The sequence below is a fragment of the Osmia lignaria genome, chromosome 13 (genome assembly GCF_051020975.1).
Source record: "Osmia lignaria lignaria isolate PbOS001 chromosome 13, iyOsmLign1, whole genome shotgun sequence".
Taxonomy (NCBI): Eukaryota; Metazoa; Arthropoda; class Insecta; order Hymenoptera; family Megachilidae; genus Osmia; species Osmia lignaria.
This window is the reverse complement of record NC_135044.1, coordinates 4,609,495-4,621,911: the sequence shown is the minus strand read 5'-3', so window position 1 is coordinate 4,621,911 and position 12,417 is coordinate 4,609,495. Positions and strand designations below refer to the sequence as shown.

The 12,417-nt window shown below is 39.3% G+C and overlaps 1 protein-coding gene across 9 annotated transcripts in view; it reads left to right on the top strand.

Moving 5' to 3' along the window:
* Positions 1-12,417, top strand: part of dysc (whirlin protein dyschronic) — a 48,470-nt gene that overhangs the window by 29,359 nt on the left and 6,694 nt on the right. For 7 of the 9 annotated variants that reach the window (XR_013063264.1, XM_034319543.2, XM_034319542.2 and 4 more), the window contains 3 exons: positions 1,434-1,588; positions 3,473-3,554; positions 3,688-3,798. Coding sequence is in view for 8 of the 9 variants with exons in the window: in XM_034319543.2 (XP_034175434.1) it covers positions 1,434-1,588; positions 3,473-3,554; positions 3,688-3,798 (348 nt within the window). In the remaining variant the exon portion in view is untranslated. The remainder of the gene's footprint in view (positions 1-1,433; positions 1,589-3,472; positions 3,555-3,687; positions 3,799-12,417) is intronic. The other 2 variants (XM_076691608.1, XM_076691607.1) reach the window with 1 other exon arrangement.

Here is a 12,417-nt window from a genome sequence, read left to right as displayed (position 1 = left end):
AGACAGTACATAATATTTGGGAGCTTCTCGAAAGAGTTCGCCTGAGCTTTGCTGGATTTCTGTTTCGTTCTCTTGCCTCGATCGAGTGCTCGATCGTCTCTATGTCAATTTTTCAAACATCTCGCCGTTTATATTCAACAAACTGATCGCATTTTAAAATGCGTTCGATCACGCACTCGATCGCAAGATGCTGAAAGTAGTTTTTTAATCGCATCTCGTGCGCCACGATTTCAGGTTTCTAAAAAGTCTCCTGAAAAGCTTCGTTTAAGCTCTCTTGTCGCACGATATAATTTTTTTTTTTTAATTCGTTAGTTATTTCGCACACGAGATCGTCGAGCGAAAACAGATCCACGAAGATCCTGCCGGCCTTCTCCAAAGCTCGGGCCAGCTCGCTAATGGCCGGTTTCGTAGCCAACGAGTTCAAACGAAACGTCAGCCGCCGTTAATCTTCTTCTTCGGGGCGATTTGTCGACGAGACGGCCTTCGTTCTTGGATATTTCTTTCTTTCACTTTGTTCTTTGGATTTTTCCTATTCTTTCTGCCTCTAGCTTTTTACCTCTGATACCTTCTGGATCTTCTGTTTCATTTCATCCAAACGTTCAGAATATCTGAAAGCCAATTTCAACCCTCGGACAAATCGGGGTATAATTTCAGGAAATAAAAAAGAAACGTGAAAATTCAATAATAATCGCGAAACAATTCGAAACAGAGTTTACATAACGAATCGGTAAAAAGTTTTAATCGAACCATTACGAAGAAACATTTTAATCAAGAATCACAATTAAAAGTTTAATTGCTTCGAGTCTAAAGAATTCGAATTGCAATTAAAAGTTAACAAAATGCCTGCCAATAAGCAGGCAAAATATCTAACACTCAGAATGGAATTAGATTAATCAGCCACCTGTGTGCTTCTAGAATCAATTGATTCTGATCAACGGACGAATCGATGCAATGACGTTTGATTAACGACGAGCAGTTTGGCTTTCACGGTTCCGTGATTCTTGAACGGAAGACCGACAACGGAAGTCGTCGTAAATCAACTGTCATCATTGACGAACGTCGGCGACGATCGATGATCGATGATTGTCAGTTAATTGGCACATTGAACGGTGCTTTTGTGGCTAATTAATCGTCAGCGACGACGAGGAAAAGGACAAATTGGCACGATTCACGCGATCGATAGACGTATGTAGCAAAAACAATTCTATTTGACAATCGAGGATATTCGAGAAATTTTCAAATCTTTCTTCTTCATAATTTTGAACATCGATCCCCATGATCATCGTCGACAGGTATTCATTTCGGGTTCTTACTTTGCGTTTCAAAATGGAATGTTTATAAATGAAAATATACTCTCGTTGGCAAGCGAAACCGGTGACAAGGTAGCTAATGGAACGGCAAACGGCATGACAGGATCTGATGATTTCTCGCAGAGGGGTGTACCCGGTGGTTGTTGCCGTCCGGGACGACTGGTGGACGTCGAAGGAGATCCCCTAGGAGTGACAGGACCTCTCCTGCCTCGGGATAACCAGGAATATAGATCACCGAGCGAAGATAGCGGTCTCGGGGCCGACATGCCCAGGACCAGGTCGACTGAATTCCAATTAAAAACACAGACTATCTTTCACACCCTTGATGATTCTCTACATTTTATAGAGAAAAAAAAAAACAAAATTCATTTCGTTGTAAATCCTTTCTTTTTCTTATTGCCGTATCTAGGAACCAAGTAGAGCAAAATTTAATTCAACGATAACGTTTCGAGCTGAAGGAAATCGAACCGAGTTGTTCAAACTTAACTTCGATATGGAACAAGTTTGTGGTTACACTTGAAGTAACTTTGGAGCACTCTGTGAACCGATTTCTTGAATGGAAGACTCCGTTCATCTGGTTTTCCGAATGTCCCTTAAATTATCTCGTTTCGGTGGCAAGATGTTTCGGTATTTCAAATATTGAATCATTCTATTTTGAATGAAAGGAAGGCTATCCCAAATCTCCATCAACTTTGCATTAATTAATAAGTGGTCGGACGCGTTTTAATTAGTCAAAGTGACGTCGATTGAACGAATACGACTGGCGAGGATGAAAAAAAAAGAAAAAGATGGAACACGTTATTTCCAAGTGAGCAAAGATAGCCGTAATGGCGTTTCTGTGTCGGATATACGAAGGTACATCGATATTTCATTTCCTAGCAGACCTGATCTGGCTTTACCGTCTATCTTGCATTCGAACAACCCAACCCCTTCAGCTGTGGAGGAAGATAAAATTAAAACTCTCAGACTTTATTTCTTTCGTAAATGGAGATAAATACTCGGGTATTTCGCTGATTCTTCTATCGAAAATAGACACGGAGGATCGCGTGGAAATACTTCCACCGCAGTCTGCGAACGTAATTCATGCAGTAAAACGTGGACCTATAGAAAACACGGATGGCCCTTGAAAATTTTGCCGTATAGTCGGCTGAAATTCTAACACTAGGTCGTATCCCGGGTAACAGAATGAAACAAATGAACTTCGAGAGTTAGCAGTACTGTAATAGCATCGGGAATGTGATGTTCGTGGATAAAAGTGTCCCGTGCTGAAAGCTAAATTTTTTCATTTCCCTTTAGAACGAAAGTTTTTCTCATTACAAATTTTTATAATGGTAAAAATTTCTACTATCACCTTCACCGTCGTACGATTTCATCTGCAATTTTTTAACAATTTCTGATTTGAAGTTAAAAAGTTATACAGAGAATAATTGGATAGTCGTGTATCGAATAATTTTAATTACAAGACATTGTGTTTACAGTGAGAGTGAAAAATGTTTGATAAATTTCATGAATTTTTGAAGAGAAAATTAATTCGATCGGATTTGAAGCGTTCTGATTTCTCTTTCTCACGCGATACTGATCGATCGATACCACCTGGCACTATCAAAAGTTAGACGAAGGACGAACTACCGAATGGAAATAGATTTGGCATGCTGTATCTGCCACGGTGTATGCTCATTGATAAGTGACGTCGACGGGGCTCATTAAATAATCGATGGCAAACATATAAATAACTGCACCAGTACACACGCTCGTATGTGTTCCATTCTTCTTTCAAACTTCACCGGGTGAGACGCAGAATATTTCTGTTTCAATTGTTTGATCAACATTTTCGAAATTTCAATTTCCTGATAGGTGGTAATTTCATTTTTTCTTCCATAAACTCGATACAAATGTCGATAATTAAATTTCCGTATCAAAGAAATATAATTACCATGATTAAAAGTTATAAAAGAAATTTATTACCCTGCAGTTTTCTCATTCAAGAAATCAGTTTATGTAGAAAAATTGAAAAACAAAGTCTAAATATTTAAAAAGAAAGGAAAATAACGCATTAAAAATAAAAGGGAAAATGTAAATTCTCCAAGAGGAGATGGTAGACGAAAAAAATTGAAAAAGAAAGGTGGTACAAGGGTGTGAATTGAAAATTTTGGCGATTGCAGAGTGGGCTGCAGGAGGGCACAACAGCATCAAGTGACGACCTCTGATCTCGCCCTCTCCAACGACGACGAGTGTGACAACCAGGTACAAAGAAATTTCGATGCTGGTGTACGAAGTTCATTAAACGAAGCATTGTATCCTCTCATCACTCAAATTGGAAATAACAAGGAGGGTAACGATAATAATAAAAGGGAACGTTTATCGATTTGTTTTACAGGACTACGAGGACGAGTTGGAGAACGGTCGTGGACGTAGACACAGCTCTCCAGGTGGTTCGCGTGGCAATCCTAGAGACTACGGCCATCATCATCTTCATCCGGACAATTTGGTGAGTAGCGATAGTTTACCTTTGCCTTCACCTTGAGTACTCTTTTGTGACGACACTTCCTGTCTCTTCTTAAGAACCTTCTTCGCCGAACGAAATTAACCCGAGAGTCCCGAGTGCTCTCTTCTGAATGTCGCACTGTTATGGGAAGGGATTTTATTTAGAGATTTATTCTTTAGTATTCAAATTAGTAAAGCGTTTATATTATTTCACTAAATTTTATTGCAGTAGCAAAATTAAATTATACAATTATTACAAATGATTGCGAATTAACACATCGACTGCCATAGTGGAAAATAATGTGAACACTTTTTTGAAATATTTATAATATCAACCCCTATGGCAGTGAACGTATTAAAAAGAAAATATAATAAATCAGAAACTTATGAATAATTTGATAGGTCGCGATCGTGATATTTATTATCGTTAATTTGTTTGAGCTTGTTTGGAAGTTGATCACGATCGATTGGAAGCTCGTTCGAGGGCCGGAGGATGATCTACAAGGGATCGAGAGGATCTTCTCACGGTTTCCGTCTCGAACGAGCTCGATTTATGGAGGCCGATCACGCCAGGCTCGATCGACGTTCATCGTGCCGCGTATATCACTCGTACACGCGCGAGAGAGATCCTGGCAAGCAGACTGGAAGCAAGGTGTTTCCACGCTTCAATTAATTATCGAGGCACCGATCGATCAATGGCGTACAGATTGCTCGATCCAACAGCGAAATGTCTCTATTTCTCGATACTTTTTTTTTTCTTTTCTTTTTTAACCCTGATGGACGTTTATCTCTCGCCCTTGAAGATCGTCGACCGTGAACCCTTGATATCCTTAAGGAACAACCTGAGATTAAGAAAAGGATCATCCTTGATTTTTTTTCTCCGCGAACGAATAAATATGTCGTGAGAAAGACATATTTAACCCTTTTCTCCCGAAGTTCGAATCGAATTTACAAAAATATGAAATACCCTAATCGCAACAAAGGAGTTAAAAGTGTCTATTTCTGAGGATCTGTTTCTTGAAACGCATCAATCGTCGAGATACGTGTATCAAATCGGCACGAACATCGAGTTTTATTGTCCTTTTTCGGTAAAATCATCGTCGTCATCGTGCGGATCACGGTGAGGGAAAACGAAAGGAACGATTCATCTCGTCGAATCGCGGAATAGGGACACTCGATTGTAACGGTTGTCCAGAGCGATGATCCTCGAACGATGCGTTTGTTTCTTCTGTTCGATGAGTTACGATGGGCCCTTTAATCGGCTCTGACCGATCGGTCAAAGTTTCTCTTGAAAGGCCTGTCGCAGCTCCTCCGTGGCTTTCGCATCGTCTTGGCTTTGTCTCGAGTGCACTTCCGGTCGTACGTGCTGTACCGTCGAGTTAGATCGCCTCACGCAATTACCGGTCCCGAATTTCGGCCGTGGAATTCTCACGCGTTGCACGTCGCTTAACCAGGATTCCATTATTTCCTTTTGATCGTGCTGAAACAGATGATTGAAACGATATTTTAATTTTAACTTTTAGACCAATCGTAAGATTATTCTCATGGCTATTTTTAAGGATAACTATGGTCAAAATTTTAAATTTGCGTTGAAAATTAAAAAAGGAACATGGTATTCAGTAAAATTTTCATTTCTAAGGATTATAATCTATAGTCAGCCATTTCACAAAATTTCCATATCTCAATGAAATGCAAAGTTCCTCGTGGCTATTATATCACCGGCAGGTAAAATTAACACGCGTGTTACTGTCATGTGGGACATGTGTCTCGATAAACGTTCACATCCCAGCGCACAAGAGATTATCGCGATCGTAGTTATATGAATTCATGGTTTAACTTGAAGCTGGCATGAAAAGTCAAGGTGTGAACGTTCCCCCGGAAGAGTGGCTTCTGGTGAACGCAATAAAAAGCAAACGGGAACACGGTGGTCATCGCCAGTCGAGGGCAATGGGTCACGCAATGTACGTGACAAAGAAGAGAAGAATGTCACTGGGCCAACGTCAGTCTGGGGACGTTCTAGCTACCTGATCCGAATCTCAATTACCACCGAGAATAATCATTCGAGAACTTTTTTCCCTTGTTTAAACGAAATCTTTCTATTGGCAAACTTTCGATCCGTTTTATAAAAGAACAGCGCAAGTTTCTCCGAATAATTTGAAAAAAGAAACTGCCCGAAGCATTCGTAATGATTTCACGATCTTTTTAAGCGATCGCGACGAGACCTACATTCGGGAAAATTTGATAAAGTTTCGAGGGTTTTGCGTGCAGAGGAATTCTCCAGCTCGGAGAATTTTCGAAAATTCCCCGTCTCTCCAAGATCCCAGACGTTCCTAGACGAAATTTCATTTACTTAAACTTGATGCAATTAACTCGGATCGGAGTTCGAGGAATTACTCGATCTCCTTCGGGATTTTACGATCCTGTTTACGTCCGGTTCGAGCAAGGAACTCGAATTACGCCCTGATAGCATCGCAAGCTGCCCCGACGAAAGCTCTAGCTTTCTAGACTTCTTCGAGGGAACGACTCCTGTTATAGTTCGGTTGGAATCGTAAACGCGAACGATCGGTTGGAAAAATGAAACAAATAGCCAAGTGTTAAAATTATAATACGGTAAATAATATTCGAACGACGCTATGGTCGGATTGCCGCTAAAACTTTTTATGCTTTATTAAATTTGACACCAATTAAAATTTGAATATCCTCCGCTGAAATACAACCCGGGATGGTTTTTGATTATGTTACAAGATTAATGATCACGAATTATTTCGGTTGTGATTTACGAGGTGGAATATTATTAGCAAACGTTCAAATGTTTTTGCGAAAGATGTAAAACTGGAATCGAAATTATCATACGTATCTGTTTGGTCTCGTTCCAGATTCACCAGATAAGATCGGTCAGACTATTTTCTCTTTTATCAGATAAACAAGCATCGTGCGTAAATAACTTTCTCGTTTCGTTATTTATGTAGTTTAAGATATGAATTTTCACAAAAACAAAAAAATCGAAATCACTCATAGGAAAATATTGTTCTACATTTTCGACTTGTATTTTCTCATAAAATCATCCCGTAACCATTAGTTCAGCTATCCGTTTTCACTGTGCCGGATAATGTGTTAATTAAGAGAATATGGATGCTTTTGCAACTCGGTGTAATTTGGTAGGAAATTTCGCAGCGGCAGCTGCGTTGTAAGGTGAAAGGAATATTTTAGAGGGACTATAGGAAACGATCAAACCGGTTAAAAATATGGATTCCCACAGTCGGTGCTCGGATACCGTATAGAATAAACAGTTAGACGTTGTTGAGGAGGCAACCTCGCTCGAACCGGACGGCAACGTTATCCAAGGTGCATACACAGTTTTTCGATAATGAATGACTGCAATTTTGGGGGGAAAATAGGTGGCAAAAATAGCCAACCTCAAATCCTAATTGGTATCTAAAAAATTCCCATCATTCTCTGCGCCCATGGATCGTTGTTTAAATTTGCAACAAAATTTTCAAAACTTCCCTTTACTTTCATAAATGCGCTTCTTTTATCGAAATTGTTGTCTACAAGGAGGAAAGGTGTCGTTAAATATAAAAGGAACGTGATTCATCGTGTTTCACTGATAGAAGCGAGGAGCGCGAATGTGCGCTTGGAAATTGTAAATCGTAATGAACACTTTCTACACAACGTGCATTTTATACACCTTGTAGTGTACATTGTGCGCCGGTTGCACAATAACGTCAATGCTGAAAGTAAAAGTTTCTCAAACGTCTTATACAAACTTTGTTTTTACCTTTGAATCAGCCTGTATAATTGAAAATCGAAATTTATTTTGAATAATTGCTGTTAGCAATTTGATAAATTTTAGCAAAATTTAACAAGCGACCTTTTAATGAAAGAATATTTCGATTACGGTTAATAAAATGTATTCGAGACATAGATAGATAACAGCTTGGACTATACTTCTGCTTGTCTTTCTTTATTGTTTTACTGACCGGCTGTAATAGCGACCTCGTGGATTTCGCAACGATTCGTAATTCGCAGTTCAAACGCTTTTGCCGTCCACCGTTTCTCCGGCGTTTTTCGCGATCACGTTACCTTGGAAATTGCGGCGATATTCCGCTGAAACCGCAGAGAAGTAAAAAATAGAACCACCGATCGATGTGGCAATGTTTGATCTACATTTCTCAATGATACATTGTTGAATGGATGAATATAAACCATCTTTATCGTGTTGGTACCACTCAAACAAATTGAAAAAAGAAACAAAAGTAGAAAATAGAAAATCGAGGGATACACGATGGAGGGTGTGTTCTTCGTGTTAAAACAAATGGAAAAGTCTTTTACCATTTTGCAATCTTTGCCTTCGTTCTTGAGATATAAGCGATTAAAAATTTGGTTCCGCGACTTCCGGGGAGACACCTGCGCGCGCGGCGCAGCCCGGAAGTCGAGGAACCAAATTTTTCATTGCTTATATCTCAAGAACGAAGGCAAGGATTGGAAAATGGTAAAGGAGTTTTCGATTTCTTTCTTCATAATTAATTTATTTTTGGAAGGGAAATATATAATATCGAAAATTGAAATTCAGATGATTAAATTGTCTATACGCCAGTGAAAATGATATTTTAATTATACTTTTGTGATCGAAGGATAACGAACGGAAAATCCTTTCCTCTTAATTATCGAACAACGTATTAATTATAATCCACAATAGGTAGCCCCTTTTATCGTGATTATCGCTTCCAGTGAACGAAGTAAATATACTTATCTCGTTAAAACCTCGACCACGTATCCAACTAATTAAATCATTCCATACGAACAACAAAGCCGCTAAATTATCCCCTTCGCGTAGGAACAAAAACTTTTAATGAAAATCCTGTTGTGCAATTGGAATTAATCATGCGATGAAATACTGCATCGAAAGTGATCGTATCATTGTCTTTATGGATGAAAGAATCTCAACACGGATTGTATAAAAGATTGAAAGAATATTAATTGCCTGTCTATTAGTCTCGCTAATTGGACATCGTACGAAATTCCCTTCATTCGATAAACATCAACGCATGTTTCAATGATGAAATCGATTGCTAGTAGAGAAAGAGACTAATCGTCGTGCGTGTTATCTCGCTGATTAGCAATCACCAGTAATAAACAAAGAAACTGGCAATTAACGACTCTAATATAATGATATGACTCATGGATTCGTAGTCGTATCGTCACACTTTCACGAATTCGATCTCAATTCGACACACTTTACCGCTGAGACAACATCGAAATTTCAATTATTCACTCATCAATTATTCCAAATTCTCAAATGACTATTCTTTATCCAACTTTCAAGCTATCAAAGACAGAAAAGTTACCAAAGCCCTTTTTAGATAACAAATATTATAAACCCTTCCTGTCGCTGTTACATGATTAAAAATAATCTAATCTCATTAGGAAAAAATCAATCAATGATCTCTCAATTTGTATTTTCAAAATATCAAACGCTTCCAAACTACTCAACCTCCAAAGTCACCGCAAACTTACCTCAGAAACAGTAAGATGATCCCACCAACGAAACACTTGACGTGTCGAGAAATAAAAATAAAAAAATGATACGATCTTCGATTATCAAGAACGTCGATCGCGATCACGATTGATCGAAGGAAGAAAAGGAAGCGGCACGCGTCTCGACGGTGTCGCTTCGACTGATTCAAGAACCGAGCTTGAAGTGACGGTACACCAGGCCTGGCTGAGTTTACGTTTACCTGATCGTTCACGAGACGAAGATAGGTATAGTCTCGAGTTGTTGGCGGAAGAGAGAGTGTGACAGGTGTGGCGGGAACGAGCGGACAGGTAACAGGTGAGAGGGGCAGAAGGTGGAAGAATGGGTTTTACAACGTTGCCAGGTTGTCTGGTTATCCTCGAATGCGGGTTACATGCACGACCAAGCGTCGATCCGCTGCGGAGGAAGTTCGAGGAGGATGATAACAGAAGCGGCGATGAACAAAGGGGATGATGAGCTGGACCGACTACCATCCTGCGAGCGCGTTACACATGAATCTTCTTGCTTGAATCGTCTCTACCTTCAATTGGTAGAAGAAAAAATAACAGAGCTTGAGATTATAATTATAATTTTGCTTGGAAATTGTTACTTTGCCATTAGGTACGCTTACAGTGTCAAATTTTGGCGCAATTTTGAAACTATCCCCGGTAATTTCTACTATCATTAATATCTTTAGTCACCCTTAGCGTACAGTTAGTAATCCTTAGAAATGAATTTTGTAAAGTAATTAGTACCACCTGTAGCGATAAAAATGGTTGTCCAAGATGACTATAGTTATCCTCAATAACTAGAAGATCGACGAGCAAAACGTTGAACGAAAGAATCGTTGATTCTCAACGCGAGAAACTGGCAGATTCGTTTTTGCTTCCTGGTCGCCGTCCAAAGCGGCTTTCCTCCGTGCGAATCGTTTCCACGAGTCAGTTGGCCGATTAGAATTGCCTGGAACAGACGAACCTGACGAACGGTACATCTTTTTCTCAGAGGAGAGATACTTCCTGGGAAGCTCGCGCGGCTCGATGTTAATCGGATATTCCGTTAATTGGCCCGTTCACGCTTCTCCTCTCCTACCTTAAATTATAACATTTACACGCGAGAACGGTGAGACTTTCAAATTTGCATAAAACGACGCGGCTAATATCGGTCGTGAGGGAGGACGGAAAGACAGTTAGGCGGCTATAGTCAAACGTTCGCGAAGAAGATGAAGAACATTTTCGAATCGCGTTTATGACTTAAGTGGCGAAGAATTTATTACGTCGGCCGGTGATTGTCGGCGCGTTCGCGGCTGAGAAAAACTGGAAGCGAGCCGAAGATTTCTTGGCTGGCAAGAAAATTGGAACGGGCTCGTTTCTCGATCGATCTGCTGGCCAAGCCGGCTTGGTTATCTCTTATCTACGAACCGGTTCGATCCTCCGATCATCCTTCTATCTCACGGCTACCCCTTTAGTACCTTTACGCTTTCCAAAACGATGACGCACCATATGCGTCCCCCATTGATCGGTACATAAAAATCTAATTTAATGTTTGTTAAATTTAATGATTCGAGATTAAAATATAAAAAAAAAGAAATATTTTTCGAGTAACTGTGTACCTCTTGAAGAGATCCTCCAATGATCTCAGGTTGAATTACATAATGGTTATGCAATTGCAGCATTTTTATATAATTATTTCTGTAGTGATATAATACCGACGTTTATGGACAACAAATATCTCTGTTATGATAGAAATTTTAATCTTTTATTCATTATTTTTTTTACGCAAGGTCTTACTTAACGATACAACATTGTGATCGAGTTTTATAATATTAATTGGTTCGATTAACTTTGAACGCTTCTGGGTGGATCGAATAAATTTATAGATGGTAATTTTTATTTCCATTATATGCAACGAGGTCCATTGAACCAAAGTGTTGCGTAAGGATTCGAAAGCAGTCGACAGGTGACACCTACACTTAAAGATCTATCGTAATCGACGAGGAGTCGTTCGTGGAATCGATAACTCGTTCTACGTGGAGTCGATATGGATTCTAATGTTATCATCGTGTCAACATTTTGCTTCCTCCTCGAACTTTCCTAAAAAATGTATAACATTGGAAAGGAGGAGTGAAAGCAAATTAAAGATGAAAATTCTAAACATCATCTTCGTTAACGAAGAAACTCGAACGATTAAGAAAGTGTATCAGTTGAATTTGCAAAACAACGTTTTTTAAGATCGTTCAAGATCACGACGAAGTATTATTTTATCATACTAATATCTGTTTTATTAACAGACTATTGATACAATTTTACGTCACTGATAACGTATCATTTGCTGTTTATTCATTCAGTGCTTCGTACAAGACGATTTCTTATAACTGAGGTATTACGCGAGATTAGATACGAGATGTTTCGTTAAAAAATGCATTTAATTTGTAAAAATATCTTATATCCGCGCGTAGTTGGATAATTGATATGTTCGTTATGATTTCAGTCTAGAAATAAGCGCTGTCATAGTTTAATCAATCATAATTTAATTACAAAAAGAAAAAATAATATTTCTTTATAAAGTTGATCAATTTAGCTTCATCTCTATTAAGTAGGTCCGGCTAGAACATCTCGTAACACTTAATTTCAAGCCACTCTATAAGTCCGAGAAGTATTATCGTAAACAGCGATATTTCTATCGTCTGAAATGTTTACCACGTTTATAAGGAATCGTTCCAGTCTGAAAAACGCACACCTGGTTCTTTGGACCGACACCCGGCTCGTAATTCAACAGCCGCGGTTACCCACTAACCTTAACCGAGCGTGCGAAACGGTGATAATGATGGCGGTACGATAATAGGTCAACGTCGGTGAAAGTTTTCACCGTGTCGTGTCGTTCCGTTATGTATACATACGTATAGATATAGGAAGTCGAAAAAGGGCGGAAAAAATTGGCGACGCCCATCGTCTTGCGATTTCCCGATCTGGGTCATTCGTCTTGGCGATCTGGTCAACTTGAAGCCCGGTTCACACGGCCGACCATTAATTATCCTTACACTTTTATCGCCGATAACGCTGCGCGATTCGATAAATTGATATTTTTTAATGTATCGACTGAAAGGGTCAC